This window comes from Eucalyptus grandis, chromosome 10 (genome assembly GCF_016545825.1).
Source record: "Eucalyptus grandis isolate ANBG69807.140 chromosome 10, ASM1654582v1, whole genome shotgun sequence".
Classification (NCBI taxonomy): Eukaryota; Viridiplantae; Streptophyta; class Magnoliopsida; order Myrtales; family Myrtaceae; genus Eucalyptus; species Eucalyptus grandis.
The window spans coordinates 6,100,728-6,126,038 of record NC_052621.1 but is presented as its reverse complement, the minus strand read 5'-3'; the positions used below and the strand labels follow the sequence as shown (position 1 = coordinate 6,126,038).

Genomic DNA, 25,311 nt, shown 5'->3' with positions numbered 1-25,311 from the left:
TAGTTTTCATATGTCATATTTACCTAAAGCATAAGATAGCTTGTACAAGCCAACACCCTCTTGTCAAAAGGAGAGTTTAAAATTCAACTTTATTGCTTCAAAAATGTCCAATGGTAACTATTTTAAATTCATGAAAATCTTTCCCTATTCTTTGCATCCAATTCAAGATAAAAGATGATTGAGTGATTCAATAAAGAAAAGAACCTGGACAAATTCATCATCCGTTCGAAGCAAGTAATCAATTATTCGTTACATTCAAATCACATTAGCGATTGTGGTTAGTTAGCTCACATTTGTGTACATATGACGGCATGGTTCGAACCTGTTCGTGTTCAAATTCCTCCTCGAGAGAACTCCTAGACAGATATAACAACATATTAAGCTCGATCAATCAAACTAATCCAATTAAAAATTCTCCATCCAAGCCATAAGATCTTCCATTACCAAAAACTGGTTTTACTCAAGCCTTCCCCAAGCTCTCATTTTTGGACAATCAAATCCTGGGATCGACCCACACGCGTTAACAAAAATCTCTCGATCGAGGTAATTAAACGGAGAGCGAGGAAGCGTTGTCCGAGCGCGAGGCCCCCGCTCAAGCCAAAGACAAAAAACACACTGCCGGGACGAATCGAGCCCAAAAGGCAGCACCCGAAACCGAACCGTCGCCGCACATCATCATCTCTCTTTCTCTCCGCGCGACGCATCGAACGAACGCCCATCAAGAATCCCCGCTGCTTCTAGGGCTTTCCCGCACAACCCGAAGCCGCGAAGCCCCGATCCCGTCCATGGCCGACGTCATGAACCCGCCGGCCGACTCCCTCGACGGCCCTCCCGAGGGCAAGGACAAGTCCTCCGACGATCCCGCCGAGTCCCAGTCCCAGTCCCAGTCCCAGTCCCGGTCCCCGTCCCCCCCGCCGCCGCCGCCGCTGCTGCCCCCGCCGCCGCCCGCGCTGCCCGCGCTGCTGCCTCCGCCGCAGCAGCAGCCGGCGGCGGCGGCGGCGGCGGCCCAGCAGCCGCCGCCGCCGCCCCCTCCTGCCGCCCCCAGGAGGCGCGACAGGGATTCGCGCGAGAGGGAGCTGGACCGCCCCCGAACCGCCGCGGGGGCGATTACTACGATCGGAACCAGTCGTCCCCTCCCCCGCCTCCGCTCCGGGAGAGGGACCGGGGGTACAAGCGGAGAGGGAGCCCGAGCCCGCCCCCGCCGTACAGGGACCGGAGGCGGTCCCCGCCGCCGCCGTACAAGCGGTCGAGGAGGGAGGACGGCGGTTACGAGGGTCGGAGGGGGAGCCCTAGAGGTGGATTTGGACCGGGTGATAGAAGGTGCGTGCTGGTTTCATTTACGTTTTTTGTTGTGTTCTGGAACAATTAGCAGCTTCACGAGCGGTGTTTGTCAGCTTAAATTCGAAGAGCGATTTTCGTCACTTGAACGAGATTTGAAGTCTCTCGAGTGTTAGTCTCTCAATCAATCAGTATGGTTCTTTCTTGGAGAAAGGTTTTAACTTTTGTGGTCGTCACGGTTTTGAGGAAGCTGTGTTCAGGGAGGAAATCTTTCTCTAGATTTCGAGACTGGTATACGAAATTGCTGTGCAAATTGATACTGTTCGATTCTTGTAGGTCTTTGAATACGGGTCACTTTCTTAAATCTCGCTCACGTTTGCCTCATCAGATTGTAAATCACTTTTGCATACGTGTTGTGGTATCCTAGCATTGCTCGTCTCTACACATTGGAAATGTAGCGGGGTACAAATAAGATGTGAAAGGAATATTTTCTCTAGGCCTCTCTGGCTTTTTCTTGTTGTTATCTTCTAATTTTGGGGGGAGAGTTCGGGTGAGGGAAATATAAGGCGATTGCAGATTCAATTATTTCTACATGTGTTGTGTGTTGTCAGTTTTATCTTTTGTGATATCAGATTTTGTGTTCAAGAATCTGTACATCAATGGCATTGAAGGAGTTCTTTCATTTTATCAAGAGAGAGAGTGGGAGAAAGCTGAACATGGGAAGAACATGTTAATTTTCTAGTCTCGAAACAATATAACCTGCACAATAGGCTAGTCTCCCTTAACTGTTAGTATACTGGGAATCATATTGGTACAGACATTTTCACTGTATTGCACGTCCTGAACCATCACTCACATCGATTCTCTCTATTCATTAGTCATGTTCATTCCTTTTGGATTGGTTTGTGCGATCAAATTTGTCATTTCCACACTGAGTCTGGTTTTTTACATGAATCTGACATGTTATAGGTTTGGCTACGATTATGGATATGATCGTGAGATGGGGAGGTATGGAGATGAGAGGCTTCACGGTAGGTACCCGGGTCGAGCTGGAGGCTACCTGGGTGGTCCATTTGGTAAGTCTTAGCTAATCAAATCTATAAGTTTCCTTTATCTGCATTATTTATGAGAAGAAGATTCTTTTGGTGATGCATCTGTAAATTTGGTCAGTTGTATGCATCGAATGGTTTCTTGTTTTTAATTTCTTGAACGTTTCACAGAAATGGCTAAGCTTCGTTTGATAAAGATGGATCTTCCCTTTTAGCTTCTGTTGAATTTGTCTACCTTACATGCTGAGTATCTTAGGCTTTTTTGCTTTTTGCAGAGTGGGAAGCTGGTCGCGGTGGCTATGGTGATGCCTCTGTTGCAGGAACTGTCCCAAGGTAGCTTGTGATCTTGTTAATTGATTGTTTGAACTGAAATTGGGTTCTTTTGTGTCATCTTGTTTTATTCAACTAGATTCTTTATGCTCTTCAATTAAACTTTACTTTCTCTCTAAGGAAGGCCTGTTGGTGCCCATTATATGTATTCATATTTGTTCAATCAAGGAATAATATAGGACAAGGAGCTGGATCATCAGATATGAGAGTGCAAGCTGGATCATCAGATATGAGAGTGCAAACTTTTCTCTAAATTTCTTGAATGCTAGATTGAAGCATCTTCTTTATTGAGAGTCAAATGTACTTCTATGCGATAGATGATCAATGGATAGATGCAGTGTACCTCTCAAAGCCCAATACAAATGTAAACACGAGAAAGGTTGGATTTATCTGAAGCAGAAGTTTGATGTATGTTCCCTGACTTTCATGCAGAGAAGGAATGATGTCGTACAAGCAATTCATTCAGGAGCTTGAAGATGATATATTACCGGCAGAGGCTGAGCGAAGGTATGTAATGTGAAGTACTTTCACTGCTCAAGGTTTACCCTTTTTTGAGCTTTTATCTAGTGGGAAGGGTCAAGTGATGTGATCCCCGTCTGTTGACTTTGTAGATATCAGGAATACAAGTCAGAGTACATTTCTACTCAGAAACGAGCATATTTCGATGCTCATAAAGATGAAGAATGGTATATCTTGTACTTTTCTTATACAATGTTTCTTTTGGGGGGCATTCACCACTTTAATTGAACAAGCCACTGCATACAGGTTGAAAGACAAATATCATCCAACAAACTTAGTTGCAGTTATAGAAAGGTATGCTCTGGTGAAGTCTTACACTGTATGTGTATCTATGTACTTCTTGGTATTGTTCATGTTCAAGTGTATGATATGCTCATTCCTGGCCCCACTGCCATACTTGTACATATCATGTTACCATTTATCTACTTCCTTTTCACTTCATACTTCAGAGCATCTACAATGCATGATACAAACTGAAAAGAAGAATCTAATGATGCGAAGGTTTGAAGAACATACAAATGTAGACACTGTGCACAACTTGAGAGTTAGAGATAGATAGGATGAAGAAGTCGAGAACTCATCAGCATATTATGGCAGCTTGGAAATTAGACATAGCTATGAGAAATAAACTCCAAGTAAATAAATAAACGTGGTGATTAGTGAACTTTCAAAATTTAATCTTGTCGCACTCTTCTATTTTGAACTTGAAAGTGGAGATATATACCAAAAAATCAAGAAATTAAATGTTCTGCATTCCTAAATAAGAAACTTTCCAGAATGCAAATTTGCAAATGGCATGGGGAAATTTTAACAGGAAATTGGAGTTATAATGGTTGCAATGATGTAGAGAAACAAAAGAAAATAAGGTCTGAAAGGTCCCTGAAAAAGCTGATGGTTCTTTAAAATGTGATTTGGCATGTCTGAATCAACCTTAGAAAAGGAAAAATGTAGCATCCACCAAAAATTATGTCTATCTCATAAAGATAAAGCTAAATACTTCTCGGGGTGTCTCATTTATGGGTAATGGAGATGGAAAAGGTGACTTAATATTTGAGAGTGAGATCATGCATTTTGAAGGAAAATGAAGCAAAATTAATGAGAAACTATTTTCTGTTTTCTATCTTGAGTAAGAGCCTAAATATCTATGGAAAAGAAAACTCTCAGAGCTAAAGTACTTCAGCTTAACGTAAGGTTGAATCAAGGAGGTTTTAGGCTGCCTCTTAAATATTTTCTGTTACTCACCTTGAATACATCAGTATGTGATGCACATTTACATTAGCTCTAGAAGTTTCTCTCAAAATAGTAGATCCGAAGACAATGGTAAGAAGCACCAGTTCATCTTTTCACCCTTTTTTTCCCCTATACATAAGGGCAGTATCTAGAAAGTTGAACTTTTCAGAAGGTGGTGGCAAAAATAAAGAAAGAATTTCTGGAAATTTATGTGTGGAAGTGGCTTGCCGAGATGGGCCAACTTTTGAAGACTGGAATGTGATGGAAGTATTTAGAGAAATGATTGCATTGACTCATGTCAATCTTGTTGACTTTTCAGTCGACAACTCTTCAGCTGACGCTCTGTCACTGGATCTTTTCCTTATTAAGCTTGCCTGTTTTGAGAATACAAAATCTCGCCTTGAAAACAATGATGCATTTTTGGAAAAGATCTGAAGAGTTGTTGATTGAAAAGTTGACATTGGATTGAATATATCCTCAGCAGGAAGACTGTCGGATGAAGATAATGGCCATGTATGGGAGGGAAGTAAATGGGAAGGGAGAAAACTTATAAATTCCCCACTCTGTACTGAAAATTTAAATAATTTCTTCGTTTTGCACAGCCACTGCCTATTTCCCCCCTTCCCCTCCTTTCTGAAAAAAGCCAAAGCGATATCTTTCGCCATAAATGATGAAAATTAATTTAGGTGTAAATTATTAAAGACAAGTGGATGTTGGTCTAGTTTTTTTGGTTGAAGATGTTGGTGTAGCTGAGAAGAGCTCAAATGAGGAAAATGAGCTTACACAGCACTGTATATATTGGCTAAATTGGCTGAAACACCAAAAGGAAATTGCGGAATCTTTTCTTGTTCCTCCTCCCTGATTTTAATTATCCTTTTTGAGCTTTGCTTTCTTGATACGCTTTATGTTCCCCTCTCTGTACATATTTGATTGTGATTCACACAGATAATATGCGGTCGGACTAATTTCAGATAAGTCCAGAGCAAAAGTATGGGCTTTAAAATTAGTTGGTGCTGGATGATTAATGAGTTGTTTGTCTGAGAGGCTATGGTCTGTCTCAGCGTTCATTAGCCAATTTTAGGGATAATGTGTTCTAATGACTCATCAGCTAGCCATTTATTTGACATTATTTGTTGTATTCTGCTTTCAGGAGGAATGAACTTGCACGTCGGGTTGCGAAGGATTTTTTGCTTGATTTGCAGAGTGGGACATTGGACGTGTAAAATCTCAATTCTTCACTTTTCATTTCTGAAATTTTGCCTTTTAGTTCTTTGCCGATGTTGGACAATGACTGATGTGCTATTATCCAGGGGTCCTGGCACTAATGCCTCATCCACAAGTAAGTCAGGTCAGGCAAGTGATGCAAACTCTGATGATGAAATGGATACAAGTGGCAAAAGACGACGACAGGGAAGAGGACAAACTAAAGAGGCTGATCTTTCAGCTGCTCCGAAGGCTCATCCTGTCAGTTCTGAGCCCAGAAGAGTGCAAGTTGATATTGAACAAGCACAGGCTCTTGTGCGCAAACTTGACTCTGAAAAAGGTATTGAGGAAAACATCTTAGGTGGACCCGATGATAAAATAAACAGAGAGAAATCTCATGGTGGTTCCAGTGGCCCAGTAATTATTATAAGGGGTTTAACTTCTGTCAAGGGGCTGGAAGGCACAGATTTGCTGGATACTCTTCTTACTTACCTTTGGCGCATTCATGGCTTGGATTACTATGGGATGACTGAGACAAGTGAGGCTAAGGGTCTCCGTCATGTTAGATCGGAAGGAAAGAGTGCTGATTCTGGAAATAATGGATCTGATTGGGAAAATAAGCTTGACTCACGCTGGCAAGAGAGGTTAAAGGGTCAAGATCCATTGGAAGTGATGACTGCTAAAGAGAAGATAGATGCAGCTGCTGTCGAAGTTTTAGATCCTTATGTCCGGAAGATAAGGGATGAAAAGTATGGGTGGAAATATGGGTGTGGAGCCAAGGGATGCACAAAACTTTTTCATGCTGCTGAATTTGTGCATAAGCATCTTAAACTCAAACATCCTGAGCTTGTGATGGAGCTCACAGCAAAACTTCGTGAAGAGCTCTATTTCCAGAACTACATGAAGTAAGTGAAGTTAGTTAATTAGGGTTTTTACTTTATTTTGTGTTTTCATAATGATTATTGATGACCACATTATGGTTTGCACTCTGCAGTGATCCAGATGCTCCTGGTGGAACTCCTGTCATGCAGCAAAACCTTATGGTAGGATTTAACCAGCTATTGGATGGCTTCATATTAGTTTTATATGTGATTGTTTCTTCCTTTCTTGCACGTATCTCATGGACGCATGTAGAACTGCAGGTGGGTAGATGTACAATTATTGCTGAAGTATCTCGGTAGTTATCATTTTAAGTTTTTTCCATGTCATCCTAAATACATTCTAGCTGGTGGTGTAAAGTGATTTTTCCAAGCAAGGAAATAAGGAGCAGGAAATGAGAATTTGTGGATTAGGCTATTGAAAGAGCTCCCAGAGAATGATGTTATGAGAAAAAATGGAGGAATGGGGTGCTTAATTTTTTTCTTTGGGGATCAGCAATAGGGTGCTCAAGTTGCACCCTGACTCAATTTATATATGTTAAAGAACCCTAAGCAGCTTAATTTTCCCCCCTAATTTTCTCTAAAAAAATGTGGAATCTAGGATACCATATTTATAGTTCTCAGTGATTCGACAAATATAGATGTAAGGCCAACTTAAGGCTCCTCTTGTTTGAAAGAAACTTGTTTGGTAATTGAGAGGGCTGGCAAGAACATGAGGCACATCAAAAACACCTCTTACTTGAAACTAATTCAAGACATTCGATGAAGATACGTGAAGATTGAGGTTTGGTTGTCATTTCATGAGACTATTTTGTTGGTAAGGTAAAAAAGTCATACATGTGTAAAATGCTTATTGCATTTTGAAAAGAAGCATTACGTGCACAATGAACATTGGATGTATTGATATATCTATGCCATATTGCATTTTTGCTTGCTAGGCCTTGTTTGTTAATGTTCTTTTTCTATTTATGAACAAATTTTCTATTTTTTTGTTCCAGGGAACAAAAAAAGAACAGAAACGCGTTTGTTTGCGTTTTTGTTCCAAATCTATCTTTTATTCCTAGGAACACATTTGGAACAGAAACGAGAAATAGGAAAACATGTTTTTGTTTTTGGAACAATTTTTAAGAACAAATTTTCTCTTTCTTTCTTTTTCTTCTCTTTTTTTCTTCTTTTCTTTTTTTTTTTCTTTGGCCGGTTGCCGGCCTTGGCCATGGCCGATGACCGGCCATCAAGGGTTGGCGACTGTCGAGGGCCGACGACCTCGCCGGAGTGTCACGACCCCGGCGAGGCGAGGCTGGCGGCGGTGGCCCGGCGAGGCTAAACCTGGCCGGTGGTTGGGCGAGCTCGGGCTCGCCCTCGCCAAGATCCGGCGAGCCCGAGCTCGCCTAGCCAAGGCAAGGCTGAGCCTCGCTAGCGCGGGGTAAGGCTGGGCGAGCTCGGCCTCGCCGGGGGCCGGAGAGCCTCGCCGTGGCTAGGCAAGGCCACCAGCCCTCGTCGGCTGGTTGCCGGCCATGGCCAAGGCCGGCGACCGGCCAAAAGAAGAAAAAAAGAAAAAAAGAAAGAAAAATAAGAAAAAAAATAAAAAATTAAAACATATAAAAAGAACATAAATTTACCAAACGTGTTTCTGTTCCCTATAACAATTTTTGAACAAAAACGTTACCAAACGCGCCCCTAATAGCTAAACAAATTGGATGAGGACATCAATGTTTGCTTGCAGTCATTACTTTGGTATGAATTATTGTAGGTAGTTAGTAAAAAAAGTAATGATTGTTGACTGGATCTAAAAAGTATTTGCGGATTTGAGAATTATCTATATATATTGGACATTTATAAACTTGGTCAGAGCAAAATGCTAACTGAACTTTTATGAACAGTTTTATATATCGTTTGCAGTAATTGCAGTTGCTGTTGCCATTGCTATTGCCGTAATTGCTGAATTTTCATTGTGCAGAGAGACAGGCCACAGAGACGCAGGCTGGGTTTAGAAAATCGATTGAGAGATGACCGTGGCATTCGCAGGGAGCGTGACAACCGAGCCAATGGTGGTGAGAGATTTGATAGATCTGAAAATCCACAGTCAGCAGATAAAGATGGTGCAGATGGAGGGGATGGAGATGACCCTATGTATGATTCTTTCAGTGGACAAGGCCTTCATGTTGCTCCTTTTGCCTCAGATATTCCTCCTCCACCAGTATTGATGCCTGTTCCTGGTGCTGGGTACGTTGATCTTTTCGGGATTGATGCCTTGATCTGTTGAGAAACTATAATGGTTTAAAGCTTTTCTTTGTCTCATTATTTTTTATGCAACTGTTGTTACAGTCCTTTGGGGCCTTTTGTTCCCGCCCCTCCTGAAGTTGCAATGCAGATGTTCCGAGAGCAGGGTGCCCCTCCTCCTTTTGAAGGCGCGGGGAGAAATGGTCGACCTGGGTCACAGTTAAGTGGTCCTGCCCCAATTATCGCATCTTTTCCAGGCTTCCGGCAGGATCCTCGACGGCTAAGAAGGTAATTTAGATGATCACAGACATATGATATTCTGTCATGTCCGTATTTAGTTCATCATGATGCTCAATGCAACTTGTTTGTTGACGAAGTGTCAAGCTTGTTGTTTCAGTTGTTCGTTTGGAGTTTGGATCAGTTATCTAGTGTTCTGTCTTGTTTGAATTTTGTAGTCAAAATTTCCTTTAAGGCCTGAAAATCTATCCAGTAAATAGGTGAGACAATGAATTACAAGCTTATCTATTGACTTAACGGTGTGTCTGTTGAACTAATGCTGCCGGTTTGTGATTTATCATGTCAGAACAGTAAAGATAAATTGTATCACATAATATGGTGTATGTCAAATTCTAATAGTTTAAAGAAATTTGGTTGTAGATTCTTTATCAAACTTAAAGTCTCCATCCATGACACGCACAAATTCAGGATGTTGATTGACCATCTGGTATCTTGAGTAGATAACTGTGCCATGAGATCGTGGGGGAGACTTCTACATGCTTGGCCTGACTCATTATCAATGTGTTTGCAGTTACCAAGACTTAGATGCGCCGGAGGACGAAGTCACAGTCATAGACTACAGGAGCTTGTAGGCGACAGCACCAGCAGAGTGGTGAAGTCATAGGACAAGCCGTGTCATTAGGATTCGAGCTTCCTCCGAATGATAGCCCCGGGTTGGCAATAATCCAATCTCGTTTTGACAATCTAGTGTAAAAGGATGAGTGAGCAGGAACATTTTGCTGGATGATTGGATTTCTGCTGTGTTTAGTTGCATGTATTCTAGAAATCTGAGATGTTTCTAATCGCTGTCCAGCTCCATTCAATTGAAAGAAGAAAAGTTGATTATGGTTGTGAACTTTAAAGTTGGATTCTTAGCACATAATGCGCTTTAAACACTTTCATTTATTAATTTTAATCCAAGAATCAGAAGTTTTATGTACATTTTGTTGACGATTTGGGTTGATTTTTTTTTTTTTTTGGGTGCAACAGGTTGAGTTAGTTGATTCCTCCTTTTCTGGGGCTGTAGCGTTACCTGAGGTAAAAGCCCTAAGTGTCATTAATTCGAACTTGATCGATACCTCTAGCTTGGGGTGTATTCGGCCGATTCGAAACGACCCACATGGTGTCAAGCCTGAGGTTGACTCGAATGACATATTTGCTGCTTGCAACTCGATTCGAAGTCGATTGAACATTGATTTTTTTTTTTCATTCCGGTTCAACTTGAATAGGAAATCAAGTCATAAATCTACTCGAGCCGGAGCGTGTTTCCCTCATTCGTATGTAGGTGGGTGCCATACGTAATTTGAAAATTTTTCTTGTCTCTTTTAATTACTGTCGAATACTTCGAAAAAGTTGTGTAATCCTTTATTGGGCCGGCAAAGATTTGCTTTATATGCCCTGTATTGTCGGCCGAATTCCAAAAAAGCACCTGAGATTTTGCTCCCGAAATAAAAATTTCCCGACTTTCCAAACGGCTCGAATGCACACCAAACCTTCACTTGACGGATGAAAATTTTTCTTGTCTCTTTTTAGAGAAAAAGACGGTCTGGTTTTTGCTGACGTGTGTCTGACGTCTTTGCTTTTGCTGATGAGTCTTTTATAGATATCAAAATGCCATTAGTCACGTCAGATTGCTTGTCCGGAAAATTTGTTGATGGTGTTTTTATCCCACAGTGAGGGTTTGTAAATGTTTCGGGTCTTTTGAAAAGTGAGGTATTTCCATTCTATAAAAAAATTGAAACTTGTTTTTTCGAGTGGGATTTTGCCTCATATTGGGGTGCATTTGGTTGAACTTAGAAAAATGAAGAAGTTAGTCGGTGATCAAAACTTGTCGCCATCGATCGACATATGAGCTTGCAAGACCTGAGGCAGCCCTCGGAAACAACCAACAAGGGCTGTCTAGGGTCAGGCAACTCCCAATAAGGGCTGCTTGGTCATGTGACCTTAGGTGACCCTTCACGAAGGTCACATGACCTTCAACCTCTGCAAAGGGTTGCCCAAGATTGCATGACTGGTCAGCGGCAATTGCCGCAGCCCCATTGGCCTCACGTAGGCCTCTCTCCAGCCTGTTGCCAGCCACTCGTAACCCCGTGCAACATTATTGGCTACCTTTAATGGAAAAGAATATGAATAGTCATGAGGGCAGAACCATAAAAATTAAATGTCAGTGAGGATATTTTTTGAAGGAATTTTTTTGTCATATCTTCCTCTCAGCATGCTAAGAAGATTGAATGGCCAAGGCAACCTCATATTTGTTTAGAGCTTTCAACCTTCAAAAGTAAACTTAACATTTTCCTTGATTATCTTTGAATATATAAATTAAAATAAGATTAATTAAAAATAATTTTTTATTTTTATTTTAAAAAATTCAAATATTATTTATATTGAAACACCACTCAATTTTGTTAGTTTAAAATAAGTTTGTTATTTAACCTATTTTAAAGGGCTTTGGATGCTCAAATCCGCTTATCCTATTCAAAATGCAACCTATACGTCAAAGTCGCTTCAAAATGCAACCTATACGTATTTCATGTGTGCAATATGTAAGTTTTATATTTTCTCTAAGGCTTAATTTACTAGTCAAAGACTCAAAGGTCACAAATTGAATTATCCGGTTGTTGATTTCTCAATACAAAATATTAATTTAAAGTTTTATTTATTGCGCAAAAGATGAATGATTCAAAAAATATTTTCTTTAAAATGATTTCTTATATTCCTTAAAAAAACGAATGGATAATTATTTTTATTTTCTATGAAAATGTGTATAAATAAATCATTATTAACAAAGAAAATCATTTTTTATTAGCGAATTATTTCAAACAATAAAACTGATTATTTTTTAAAAAGCTATTTTTTTAAATCACTCTTCTCGACCGGGCATGGGTTTTAGGAAGTGAAACAGAGCAAAACCAGTAAAACCTAAGCGAAGAAGAAAGCAGAGAAGCAGAAAGAGGCAGAGAAGAAAGGGAAGCAATCGAGGAGATGAAGAAGATGACGCTGCTGCTGATGGGGTGCGGCGGCGTCGGCCGCCAGCTCCTCCGCCACATCGTCTCCTGCCGATCGCTTCACGCCACTCAGGTCCCTCTCCCCTCGTTCCTTCGATCTTTCGCCGCCTCTCTGTAGCGCGGATCGGCGTCTCGCCGTTTTGGCCGCAATCCGCGAGGCTCCGATCGGAGCCTTTCGCGACGCTCCGCCGTTTTGCATTGTTTCCCCGCGCGGCATTGCTTGAAAAATGCGAGCTTTCGTCGGAGTGGCGGATTGGAGGGGAGTCTGTCTTAGGTGTGCAGTGTGAAGATGAACTTCCCGTGAGCAAGTGATCTGTAATTGTAACTTTTTGTGTGGAATGAAGTGCATTTGATTCTGTCCGAAACGGTTGCGGAACCTGTTGGTTGCGTTTATTTGGTTTTGGAGCTTCGAATGTAATTTTATATTATGCCCAGGGTTCGGAGAATGGCGGCATGTTCATGCTGGCTACGTGACTGTCGATATGCTTTTTTGATGTTGTTGAGAGGAGTTAGCTTTTGGTTTATTTGAAGAAATGGGATGATTGGCTTGCAGGGAGTGCATCTACGAGTTGTGGGCGTATGCGACAGTAAGTCGCTTGTCGTGGTGGCGCCCGATGCGCACATGTTGGAGTTAGATGATAAGTTCTTGCTGGAAGTTTGCAGGGTGAAGGAGGATGGTTCTTCGCTGTCGAAGCTCAGTGGCTTCGGTAATTCGATTTTTCTGCTTTTCAGACTGACGGTGATGGGTGCAGAATTTTATGCTCATATGCTTATCTTATTCTTGTGTCTTTATCTGGTGTAGGTGCATGTCGAGTATTCGCACATTCTGAACTGACCGCAAAAGTTTTCAACATGGTGTCCCATCTTGGTAAATCAACGGGTTTGCGAGCTTAGCAACTGTACTTTCTGTGTTTTTTTCCTGGCATTACTTTTTCTTGAATTGGTGAAACGGACTACGCATGTGTTCTGAACCTTGGACTGTTGATTCACGAGTCTTATTGTGACTTCATAATGTGTGGAACAACTAAGTCAAGTATATATACCAACAGGTTTGGCAGTTGTTGATTGCTCTGCTAGTTCGGAGACCACAGAGATCTTAAGTCGTGCGATTGATCTGGGATGTTGCATCGTCCTGGCAAATAAAAAGCCTCTTACTGCAACAATGGTGAGAAGCTTTTTCATTTCAATCTGTCATCATTGTCTATGAGAGATGTGAGGCTTGGAATTAAACATCTGCAGTACCTACTGTTAGTTATTCCTCAAGTAATGCTTTCTGATCCTTGTACTTCCTGCTTTGACTGCTTGGTTTGGGTCAACCGTCAGAAAATCTTTTTTTTCCCCCTATATGCAGGAGTACTACGACAAACTCGTGTCACAACCACGGCGGATTCGGCATGAATCAACTGTAAGTTATGTGTTTCCCTGAATACACATGAGCTCCTAGCAAACTAATACCATGGACTGTCACCTGTACCGTTTGTTCAGGCTGTGTTGGCTTGAGCTGAATTATATGACAATCCAATTTTTATTTTTTTTGGCTGCCCTTTCATATGGTTTGTGTATTTTGTCGCTGAGAGTCTGACCGTCTTGTTTATTTTGCTGACTTTCTGCTAAGAAAGTGCATTTCTCCGTTTCTTTAGAGCTTGAAAGCCAAAGCTTTTTTATCTTCTAATGATAAAATAATTTGTACCTGTCTCAATCTTGCAATATGATGCGAATATAATCAAACGGTAAAGCTCCTCAACCTATTTTTGGGAACAATGTGTGAACTTATTAAATCGGCAAAGCATCATTTGATATGGATTTTTTATTTTCTTTACTGGCCACTTCGGATTGATTGGAGGACCTCGTCTTACAGATTGCAAGGATTTGATTTTTTTGCTTCATGTTTATTACTCCTGGCTTGACAGTGCTTGCTGCAGAAAGTTCCTGCTTTATTCATATTAAACAACTTTTCCTGTGCATGCAAATTTCATTATCATCTGATGCTCTGCATTTATTTTCACATTCTGACCTAGATTAAACAACTTTTGCTGGGCATGCAAATTTCATATCTTGTTAGTTCTACTTTTCAGATGGTTATTTTCAGTGTTTTCAGTTTTGTTCTGGATATTTTACTTCTTTGTCCTGACTTATGTTTCACTGATACGGTGCTACTAATTTACTTTCAAGGTTTAAATGTAATGAGAGATGTTATCATGTGGTAGGTAGGGGCTGGCCTTCCCATCATAGCGTCATTGAACCGCATACTGTCATCTGGAGATCCTGTGCATCGTTTAGTTGGGAGTTTGAGTGGTATCAAACAGTTCAGGCATTGATTCTGCCGACACCTTTGAAAATTATATCTTTGTGCTTCCTGTAATAATCTTTGTATCTCCTAATATACATGGATGTTACAACTTAATTCGCCAGGCACATTAGGATATGTCATGAGTGAGGTCGAAGATGGAAAGCCATTGAGTCAAGTGGTGAAAACTGCAAAAAGTTTGGGTTACACTGAGCCAGGTTTTTCCTTATGTGAACCTTTCAGTTGTATTCTAGATCATTGCAGTGCAAGGATTATTACATGAATGCTCAGAGATATCATCTTATGAACTTCATTTTCGGATTGCAGATCCACGTGATGACCTCGGGGGCATGGATGTAGCCAGAAAGGTATAACTCATTGATGCATTTTGTAACTCTCCGTTGAGCAAAATTACGATAATCTTTGGTAGATGTTGTTTGAAATAAAAACAATGCTGTTGTTCTGTCTACCCATTTCAATGGCGCGGTGGCAAATTAATTGTAGAAGATGATTTAAATTTACATTATTTGGCATCTGTTATGAAAATGTAGATTTTGGACCAGAAAATATAGGTATCAACCTCAAGTTTGCTCACATAACTGGATGGTCCTTCATTGTGGGCTCTTGATTTGCATTAATAGGAAAAAGGTTGGTATTTTAGGTTTTTTTTTTTTTTTTTTTTTTTTTTGGCACTTTTATGGGTGATACTTAACATTTGACAAAGCGTGTAATTGTAAACCGAGTTGGCTGCAGACCTTGGCAGGGAAATAACATTAACTGATAAGGGGAATGTAAGGCTGCAATATCTAATTAACAATTTTTTTTGGATGTTGGAACAGGCGTTAATATTAGCTCGACTGCTTGGAAGGAGAATCACGATGGACAGCATAAAGGTTTGTGTGTAGGGTTTTCTTCGCTCTCAATTCTCAATGGTGTGTTAACTCATTTTGGCATCTCCTACATAGCACCGCACCTGATTCATTGTCTTGTCTTCTGCTGAGGGATGTCTACCTTTGTAGGTTGAGAGCTTGTACCCAGATGAGATGGGACCTACTGTGATGTCTGTGATGACTTTCTTAGCAAAGGGCTTCCTTTACTTGACACAAGTATCTGCAAAAGAGTTGCAAAGGCTTCTGTAAGCGGGAAAGTGCTCCGTTATGTCTGCGTGATTGAAGGAACAAGGTATATTTACCAAATTACTTAAAGAGTCAATAATATGGAATCTATTAGAAGATTAGTGACTTTCTGGTTCTGATTTTTTGGGTACTTTGAAACAGTTGACAAGATGGAAATAGAGGGGGTTTCTTGTTTATCATGGCCTTCTATTTTTACCTTTGGAAATGTCTATGTTAGAAGTGACCAAAGCCGATTTCCTTTAGGCAAATAGGAAATGGGGTCACATAGTTTGGAAAATTTGTATACCTTAGTTGGATATTGCATTAATCTTAGACTTTAGGTGCTGCGATTTGCAACTTGGCTTGGAATTTGAGCATTAGATTTTCCTTTCTGAGAGAGCCGGGGTTCCTGCATGGTGCACTGCCTTTGATCTTTGCAGATGATATGTTCAATGCATGGGCTGCTCAGCAGCTGTGAAGAACCTTAATTGTACTTTGCAAAGTTCTATTTCTGACCAAAGCAAAAAAAAGTAATATGGTGGGTGGAGCAAATATGATGTGAGAAATGAATTAGGAGTTTTGACTACATCTGCTTCTTCTTAGGAGTTATTTGAATTAGTCCCCTCTTTTGTGCGGTCAAGTTCTTGTAGGGTATCTTCTTTCTAAACTAGTCAAATACCATGCATTTTTAGATATAAATGTTGGTAACTTGGTACTCTTTTGTATTTTCAAGTTCATACAGTCTTTCTCCTGAAAAACGAGTTCCTTTGGTAGGTGTGAAGTTGGAATTCAAGAGCTCCCAAGAGATTCTCCTTTGGGGAGGTTGAGAGGAAGTGACAATGTGGTGAGCTCACTTTCAATGTTTTGTCTTCTCTCAGTCTTTCTTTTGGCCCGGTGAATTTTTTTTTTTCTTTTTCTCCTTATATATATAATGAAGGATTTCATCGAAAATGAAAACACTGGTAGATTGGAAATTTACAAAGAGCATAGAGAGGGAAAAGTAAAACGACGCTAAGATTAGGCATAACTAGTGCAAGATGACTAAAGACAAAGGAAGAGTGTAAAGAGGTAGCAAGAGAAGCTTCAGTTCCGTCAAACAATCTATGGTGGAAGATTTACTTCATCACACAAGACAAAAGTACTCATTGGGCATCTAGAAATAGTTATTGAAGAATTGTATGGAGTATTAGTAATTAAGGACATAAGCATAGAAATTAACAGGATTTGCAATTTGGCTTTTTAGATGGTTTCCTAGGTCACAAGGCTGGTTAGTTTTTTAGGAGAAGCAAAGCTGCAGTAGTTTTGCTTAATCTACAGTATGAGCTACGATGATAATTTTACAAGAGCAGTATCTAATGATGAGTGCATTGAAACTTGTCAATGTTAATGACGAGAAAGTTTGTCGCACACTTATGAGAAAGAAAGAGGAAAAGAACTCATGGTGTAAATTCATAGTATAGTACTTTAGTGTGGAAACTTCCTTAGGAAAATAGATTGATTTTATCGTTTTATGCCACGATAGCGGTCGATGTGGAACCTCCTTTATTTCCTTCACCAAGTGAGCACCTGTTTAAGTGAATTAATTTGTTATTGCATGCTTTAGCACAATATTTAAAATCTCCTTTTGACTGTATCTCTTCTCAAATTTCCATGACTGAATTCATCATAAATCATATTTATACTGATCACACAACCTGCGCCACCTGATCTGTCACAACCTTGTGATGTTGCCATTTCAGCTGGAGGTGTACACCCGGTGTTATAATAAACAACCATTGGTCATTCAAGGTGCTGGAGCTGGAAATGATACCACTGCGGCAGGCGTCCTTGCTGATATTCTGGATATTCAGGATTTATTTCCTTGATAGAAGTCTCTTCTAGTTGAAAAAAGCGAATCAGTTTTAGGGTGAAAATGAACAGAAACAGATCATTTCACCTGAATAAGTAGATGGAAGAGGCTGATGAGTGTGGGCCTTCTTTTTGCTAGAAACTGTCCTTGTAGTGGTTGAAGTAATTTTGACAGTCAGCATAAGATTGTGCTTGATGACATTAGGCTTGATAACCTAATTCTCTTAATGTTAACTTTCTGTGGTGGTGTGCTCCTGATGCTGAGCAAAGCTACTCATACAGGGAAGAATGTCACTAACTGCTTAACATGGATAAACAATGAGTTTCTGTGGCATCCCTCGACTTCACTCTGAAATCTGAACTGTTTTCATCGTAAAAGTACTTGGATAGTAATGGATGTCGTGAATTGAGCTAGATGTCCTACCGTGCCTAGTTGTACAATTTGCTACTCAACGACTGGTATTCTATTATTATTTGTGCACAAAATGGAGGGAAAAAGGAAAAAAAGAAAAGAAAATGCCAGTGTTGATAGTGGATTCTTCCGTTTATTCATATGGTTGTAGGAGAGAGGTATGCATAGCTTGCATTAAGATCAAGAAAATGTCTCATCTCAAGAAGGTGAGCTGAAATGGAAAACCAGAATCCTGCACCCATTATTTGCCCGTAATTAATAGGGAAAAAAGTGGGCATTATGTTTCACTAGTCATCTGTGAAGCAACAGCCGGAAAAGGAAGTGCGAAAAGCAGCTCTGGCAGCAATGGTGAAAGAAGAGCTCGACTCTTCAAAACTCAGCTATTTCAGTTTGATCGAAATAACAGCCGGTGGGACTTCCCTCTGGCAGAAGCGCCAACTTGACTGGACCTCTCGCCCCTTCTTCCACGGTCATGGTCCCTGTGTGCCAGTTCAAGTCGGTGTTGACGTAGCCGGGATGGACGCAATTTATGCACATGTTAGGGTACTTCTTGGCGAGAACTCGGGTGTAAGCATTCAAAGTGGCCTTCGAGACGCTGTACGCCGGAAGCATGATCGACCACCCGTTTGCCTCAAGAGAATTCTCCTCCACATCATGCAAAAATCTTTTTATGACCGTGTCGATCTTCTCCTCAGTCAGGGTGTCCAGGTCGCCCAGTTCCTTCCTCGTTTTCTCGCTCGGAATTCTCTGCGTAAGAGTAATGTTTCCATCAGACGGGTTCCCTGGTCCTAGCTTTTAAGATAGAAACAGAGGAGGAGGAGGGAATTTGAGGAAGATGCTTTACCCTGAGCTCACTCCTGAGGGAAGAGACATTGACGATTCTTGCACCAGAAGGTGAGAGCTGTAGGAGTGGGAGGAGTGCTTCTACCACCCTCTTGCAACCGTAGTAATTCGTGTTCAAGCAGAGTTGTGCGCTCTCGTAGGTATGCTTTATCACTCCCTGGACCAAGTTGGCCACTTTGCCTGAGAGCTGCGAAGGACCTGGACAGATTAGCCATATTCAATTGACTCTAGATAACCCCTCTATGCTTGTAGTGTAGCATCTCTACTTAAGAACGGTTGGCCATAAAGTAGGACACTGATCTTGATTTGAGACCGTGTCGCTACTGCTCATGTAGAAATGCAAAAGATTCCATTGACGGGTCAAGAAGGGCGATCTGTCATCTAAATAGGAAAATTTCTGAACATCTAATCTTGAAGATATCTCGGAATTCTTTCATTCCAGTATCTAAGAAGGCTAGGAGTTGTTTTACTCATTAGAAAAAACTTTCCTTTTTTCGGCTCCTTGGCAGGAGCATTTCACGCATAAAGCCCTGTAACCGAGGGTCGCTAGAGAGCGACAATCAGAGAAAAAAAAAGTTGGAGAGATCTGCTTGTTTTTGCTTCAGTTTAGGGTCGGACACAACCTGATTTTTGCTTCAAACTGCTATGGGAAACTGTCTGAATTGAGGTTCACTTACCCAGGAGGCAGGCTCTATGTTCAATGCCCTCAGGCCTTCTTCATCAACCATGACTCCTGATGCTCCTGCATTATTCACCTGCCCAAAGTACATGAAGCCTAAGTTGAGAAGCTGCTTTCACATGGATTCTTATTGTTGTTATCTCAACAATGCATGACATTCCTGAAGAAACATGTGACCTTAAAAAGTCCATTTTCCACTTTACTAATGAATTTATCGATTTTTTTGCATGATCAATTTTTCAAAACCGAACTCGGTCGACCATTCTCACGTAGATTGTCCTGTTGATATGCATCAAGATCATAACTGAAATTGATTAGTCACTCCCATGCAGATTGTCCCGTTCATATACATTGAGACTCCACTAACATTCAAAATCATTTTTTGTGATCTGAACATTAAATTCACTATATTCAAATTAAATGCTTCTCGTGGCGTTGATGACCCCACTGCGTTTTACTTCTCCCACCGTCCGCATCTCCAGTCAACAACTTTGTTCCAACTAACCCTTCGACTCATTGGCGGCCAAAACGTCTGCCGGACGATGAATGCACATGCGACTTGCACGTTTTAACCATCTCTGGCTAACGTTTTGGCCATGGACGAGCTTACGGGTCATTTCGAACAAAATTGTCCAATTGCGGGGTTCATTCTTAAAAAATCTTAAGTCCGGTGGTGTTTGGGAAATTGACCCGGGGACAATTTTATTAATTTCCTATATCTTTTTTTTCTCTTACCAGAATATCGAGCCGTCCGAATTGGTCCCTGATGAAATCGGCCAGCGCGTCGATGCTCCCCTGGTCCAGCACGTCGAGCTGGTGGAACACCACATTCGCCAGCCCGTCCTCGCGGAGGAGCTTCTCCGCCGCCGCCGTCCCCCGCCCCTCGTCCCTCGCCGTCAGGACCACCGTCACCCCGCGCGACGCCAGCTGCCTCACCGTCTCCAGCCCTATCCCCTTGTTCGCTCCCGTCACCACCGCGTACCTGCCGAAGCCCGCCGGAAACGCTTCGTTACACAGAGAGAGAAGAGGAGAGCAGAAACAAAATGGCGATCCGGCTTCTACGGTAGCGGCCGGTCGATGCTCCCCGGAATCTCGGTGCCGACGCACGGGGGAGGTTCATCGATCGCTCCCGGTCCGCTTCGCAGTTCGAAGCGTGTTCGATCGGGTCCGTTCGGAAACCGGTCTCGGATTCGCGAAACGTGTTCGAGCGGCGATCGACGCTTCTGTCGATGAACTTAGTGCGACTTGCAGTGTCGAATAGCCATTGCATGGGAATGAGAACTCACCTCTGCTGCGTGGTTTGCTGCTTCCCGTCGGTCGCCATGTCCGCGGCTGTAGGATGGAGGGTTGTCGAGCTTTGTCGGCTTGACCTGAAAGACGAGGAATTTCAGCAGAGGTCAGTGATTTGCTCCGCGATCATGCCTTGTAGTGTAATAGTTGGACTCTTATCCACTTTATTTTTTGGGAAAATATGGCCCATAAACTTTATCGTTACCAATTTTTTTTTTAATCTAATGTTCAATTTCATCTCCCAATGAACTTTTTTTTAATCCTCTAAATTTGAAAATTAACCAATTCCTTTTTTAATACCAAACTGTCTTTTTATAAATAAAAATACCAAACCGTTTTTTTATAAAAAAATACAAAAATTGGTTTTTTTTTTTTTTGTCGAAAAAACCACATTTATGCAAAGTAATAAATGTTAATATTTCTTTTATTTCTCCATATTAAAAACAAATAGAAAAATGGACAAGAATAATAAATAAAGGTGAATCTTGCATTTTGATTTTTTGTATATGCAAATTACTTAAATGTATAAAAGCCCATCAATCGATTTTTTTATGGACTTCACTGAAAAAGGGAAAAATCGATTGATGGACTTTTGTACATTATTTATAGATATAAAAAACCAGTTTGGTATTAAAAAAATGGGGAAATTGGTTAATGTTCAAATAATTAGGGATTAGATGGAACATTAAATGAAAGTTCGGGGACCAAATTGAGCAAATCGAAAGCTTAGGGATAAAGTTGAACATTAGATGAAAGTTCAGGAACCAAATTGAGCAAATCGAAAGCTCATGGATGAAATTAAATATTATATGAAAATTCATGGATCATTTGTGACATTTTCCTTATTTTTAAAAGGGAAACAAAAAGAAGGTTTGAAATTTATTTATTTTTTAAAAAGAAGAAGAGAAAAGAAAACATAAAAAGAGAAAAAGTGTGAAAAGTTGTTGGTCACTTTTAAGAGCGTGAACTACTTTGGCCGAGAGGGAGAAAGGAAAAAGGAAAAAAAGAAGAAGAAGAAAGTAAAGGGAAGAATGGAAAGAGGTTTTGGTGCGTGCACGTTGTGGATATCTCATTTAAGCTGACTCGATCCCTAACAAATTTGAAAAGGGTTCAAATCAATTTCAAAGTTCGATTTTTGATTCATTAAGCCATTATTTTTTAATACCAAACTGATTTTTTATAAATCGAAACAAAAAATTTCCCGCGTGCATCCAGCAACTTCGGGCTCTTATTTTGTTAATTTTTCGGTTTGTTTTGGGATGACCAAACTGTCTTTCTATTTTTATAAATAAAAAATATCAAAATGTTTAAGGTGAATAGTATTAATGTCTTCTTTGGTTTATGTATCTGAAACTCATTTGATTTTGGGCATCCACAGGTGAATAGTAGAAACTCATGTACTAAGGTAAGAGTAATCGACGCATACTTGTGTAGGGAAGTGAGGACCCATTTGTTGTATAAAGATGGATATAGTGCTCGGTACTTTTAAGTTATTGTGGGATGATTCGACAAATATGCATATTGTTTTGGTATGATTGATTTATGTAATTATGTGATAACTATTGAAAGATGATATGTATTGTGTTGAGGAAATCAAATGTGTTGTGAACAGGTAAAAGACTAAGTGTTATACAACAACGAAATTTTGTGTGAGTCACCTTTAGGGCCTTGTAGTTAAGGGCTAAGTGTTATAAGGTGACTTGAGTCACGTGTGGGACTCACCTCTAGGGCCTTATACTATTGCTATATGTGGTCAATGATTAAGTGCTACATGACAATGTAATTTCATGAGAGTCATCTTTAGGGCCTTGAGTTTAGATATTGAGTGTGGAATGAACCATCGATTTGAGATAGGATGAGTTTAATTATTGAACCAAATTGATTATGCCTGTTTTGTTATTATGGATGAATGAGAAATTTGTTATTTGATATAATTAGGTTGGGGTAACATATAGCACATTTTGTTTATGCAAGTTATTATATTTTTGTTTGGTAATAATGAGCTATGTCTTGAGTTTTAAATATGTAATGTGGAAGTTTGATATGCTTTTATGGTATGTACTACTCACTAAGTTGTGGTTGTTCATTCCATTCATCTTCCATATTTTCAGGTCCTAGAGTTAGCAACAAGTAGGACAAAAACGCTATTGGGAAAATTTTGATAGTTTATTTTGGGTATGACTTAAGGAGTTGGTTATATAGTTCTTGTAAGTTTATTGGGTTGGTTGAGTTCTGACTATATATATTCTTTTTAGTGAATTATAGAAATTCTGAAATTGTAACAAACCTATTGATTTATCTTATATATATACATTTTATTATTAGGTAGTTGGTTATATTTGAAGTTGCATCCTTGTCAGGAAGGAGGACCATGTCATCACCCTTTTCTGGTAGTTTCAGGGCGTGACATGTAGAATTTACGTTTGTGTGAGAGGAGAAGGTTGACAAGACAAGAGCACTGTTTTGAAGCCTGTCTATGGATTTTCCTGTTGATAGGGTATTCACTTGTTGGTTTGTTCACTGCAAACGTCAATGAGTATCTTGAGAATACTGAAGAACTTGCATCATCTTATTAAGAGTTATCAACGAAAGCCCAAGCTTTGGAAACCCTCCGAGAGATTCAATTTGGACCTTGAATCAGGTTTTCGGGGTTTCTGAATAGTTTGTTCATTTTAAAAGTAAGGGATGGGATGGAAAGTGTAGATTCAAGAACCTGACTAAGCATGCACTTATGGATTCTGCTACAAGTGCTATAGCATTTGGAAGACAAAGGGCGCCTCCTAGCTCTAATATTCCTACGGGATGAGGAAGTTGCAAATTCTGTGCGCAAATTCATCATAACTCCTATGATTTGCGTAGTTCTTGCAGAGTAAATTGTATGTATCTAGCATGATAACATGACAACTCTTCATGAGGGAAGCTGAAAATGGAAGATATGGTAAAGCAATTTTCATGATCTACAGTTTGACATAACCATATCACCTCATGGCTCTAACCTCATGAGAATGACCTAGACCTTGGTAATAGCCTGTGCAGGTAGAAAAATTCAAGAAGCATGAAAGAAATTAATCTGCCATTATTCGATGCAGATTTTTTTTTTTCGTAACAATCAGAAGAAGGCACTTACCGTGAGAGGATGCCAACTGCCACAAGAATGTGAAGAAGAGAGATTCTAATCTGATCAATTATATGGAAGCAAAGTGATTGAATAAGCAAGGACTTGGTTGTCTGAGGGGTTTCAGTAATTGCTGGTTTTGATTGTTGAGTTAAACTGTCTACTGTCTTTATTGTCTACTTCTCTTGGAAATATCTGAAAGCTCATGGTAGAGTCCAAAATGATGTGGATATACCTCCATGCCAGCTTAGTTAACATAAGTATATACTCAGCTCAAGCTTAGGGTAAGGGTAATGCCCTGTTCTGGCAAATGTTTAAAATTGACACTAGGTGGTGTTCTTTGTTAGTATATAGTTATAGACATGGACAACTCAGACCATCAAACTTATCGGACCATAATTTCTACACTATTAAATGCAGAGTTGCTTATGTCTGAGTTGATACATAATTGGAATCTGGCTGCAAATGTCCTTCAAGATCTTATGTAGACATCCATAAAAAAACATCAAAGAATGAACGGGAACAAGAGAACTGCACTTTAACAAGTACTAGCCAATTGCCATCACCCCCCACCCACCCCCCGGCCAAAAAAAAAAAAAAAAACAAGAAGATAACTTCTTCTTTTTTATAGAAGAGGCATGCAAATAGTCAAGAAAAATAGATTTAATTCTCTGTATGAAGATGACTCAACGTGAACCTGGAGGACTAAGATTCAGATTTGCTGTCAATTTCAAAGGGGATTTATATAGTTGACAAATTATATCATTGCTTGTAGATTTCACTAGATATTTAAGATTTTCTTCCAGTGTTCCTCTTACTTTCTGTCAACCAGAAATGCAATGAATACACATTTTTACATGTGCATAACTTATCGACACAAAAATAGTATATATATGAATGTATAAAACAGGGCGTTACTTTTATCATTCTGTACACTGATTGATCTGTTCAAAACAGATTGCTGTGCTAAGTAATTTTATGTTTTGATATTGAGTGTGCGAAACAGATTCAGATTGCAATGGCTTTGATATTTAACCTCTGTTTGCCAGAATACGACAAAAATCTCAAATCTCACCTCAAACTGACCTTCTGAGAAGATGCAGAGAGCGAAAGGACCTGGATCTTCCTCCTTGGAGCTCCAATCTCCAGTGTAGAGATGGTTGCTTTTGGATGAAACGAAAGCTGATGACTGCCCTAACTTGAGCCTCCTGTCACTGGAACCATCAAGCTCATCTTATCAAACTTAAAGGTCATAAGCTGTATACCAATACTTACAGAAACTGTTTTCTAAGTATGAAGATTTTGATACCTTTGAGATTAATCGAGCATAATGCCATATAACAGGGGCCTTACATATATATTCTGGTCTGCTTTAAAAATTTATATCAGGGTTTGGATGAACTTTTTATTTTATGAATTAGCATGGGACTCGTGCAGACATGTGCACGCTTCAAATATCTATGAATTTATCTGTAAAAGCTGTTGCTCTGTTTGTCCAGTTTTGTTTACTGAACCCCAGACGAGTGGATTGAGAGATACAATTAAAAGGCCATCCGAATCACCATGTCCTCGCTGGGGCTGTCAATATCTATTTTTGGCTGTTCAAAGAAACTTATCAACGGAGAAAAATGCCGAGTCCTGTCAAATGCTTGCTCTGCTTGTGCCAGGATTTAAGAATGCTTTTGGGGCAAAATTCAGGGCTTTGATGAAGTAACTTACAAATTCAGAGCCACT

The 25,311-nt window shown here is 40.2% G+C and overlaps 3 protein-coding genes across 4 annotated transcripts; 2 read left to right on the top strand and 1 right to left on the bottom strand.

Moving 5' to 3' along the window:
• Positions 1-620: 620 nt before the first annotated feature.
• Positions 621-9,923, top strand: LOC104423459 (serrate RNA effector molecule). The gene is given in 13 exon segments (XM_010035948.2): positions 621-1,086; positions 1,089-1,320; positions 2,248-2,354; positions 2,603-2,660; positions 3,090-3,164; positions 3,269-3,343; positions 3,423-3,470; positions 5,557-5,625; positions 5,717-6,514; positions 6,604-6,652; positions 8,445-8,710; positions 8,813-8,995; positions 9,516-9,923. Coding segments are annotated over 13 exon segments (2,322 nt in total). The 5' UTR covers positions 621-785; the 3' UTR covers positions 9,577-9,923.
• A 1,950-nt stretch (positions 9,924-11,873) lies between these two features.
• On the top strand, positions 11,874-17,572 carry LOC104421403 (bifunctional aspartokinase/homoserine dehydrogenase). The gene is given in 13 exon segments (XM_010033335.3): positions 11,874-12,061; positions 12,542-12,695; positions 12,791-12,868; positions 13,038-13,153; positions 13,340-13,393; positions 14,196-14,283; positions 14,401-14,493; positions 14,603-14,643; positions 15,115-15,168; positions 15,295-15,337; positions 15,340-15,457; positions 16,165-16,234; positions 17,130-17,572. Coding segments are annotated over 13 exon segments (1,131 nt in total). The 5' UTR covers positions 11,874-11,965; the 3' UTR covers positions 17,256-17,572.
• A 191-nt stretch (positions 17,573-17,763) lies between these two features.
• LOC104421402 ((+)-neomenthol dehydrogenase) lies at positions 17,764-24,787 on the bottom strand. 2 transcript variants are annotated; one of them, XM_010033334.3, is made up of 6 exons: positions 24,664-24,787; positions 20,459-20,542; positions 19,908-20,154; positions 19,171-19,248; positions 18,495-18,680; positions 17,764-18,397 (listed from the first exon to the last, which is right to left on the bottom strand). In XM_010033334.3, exons 2-6 carry the CDS (start codon positions 20,494-20,496, stop codon positions 18,020-18,022), a joined length of 927 nt encoding a protein of 308 aa, XP_010031636.2. In that variant the 5' UTR covers positions 20,497-20,542; positions 24,664-24,787; the 3' UTR covers positions 17,764-18,019. The 2 variants fall into 2 exon arrangements, with proteins under 2 accessions (XP_010031636.2, XP_010031635.2); XM_010033333.3 differs by having other exon boundaries at positions 24,653-24,751.
• Between the last annotated feature and the right edge of the window lie 524 nt (positions 24,788-25,311).

What these genes read in the sequence shown, in the direction of transcription:
- LOC104421402 (XM_010033334.3), bottom strand. Translation starts at nt 20,496, where the DNA reads ATGGCGACCGACGGGAAGCAGCAAACCACGCAGCAGAG. An exon ending in CAGCAAACCACGCAGCAGAG is followed by an intron (nt 20,155 to 20,458) that starts GTGAGTTCTCAT and finishes GGGCTTCGGCAG; the next exon opens with GTACGCGGTGGTGACGGGAG. An exon ending in ACATAGAGCCTGCCTCCTGG is followed by an intron (nt 18,681 to 19,170) that starts GTAAGTGAACCT and finishes GGTCCTTCGCAG; the next exon opens with CTCTCAGGCAAAGTGGCCAA.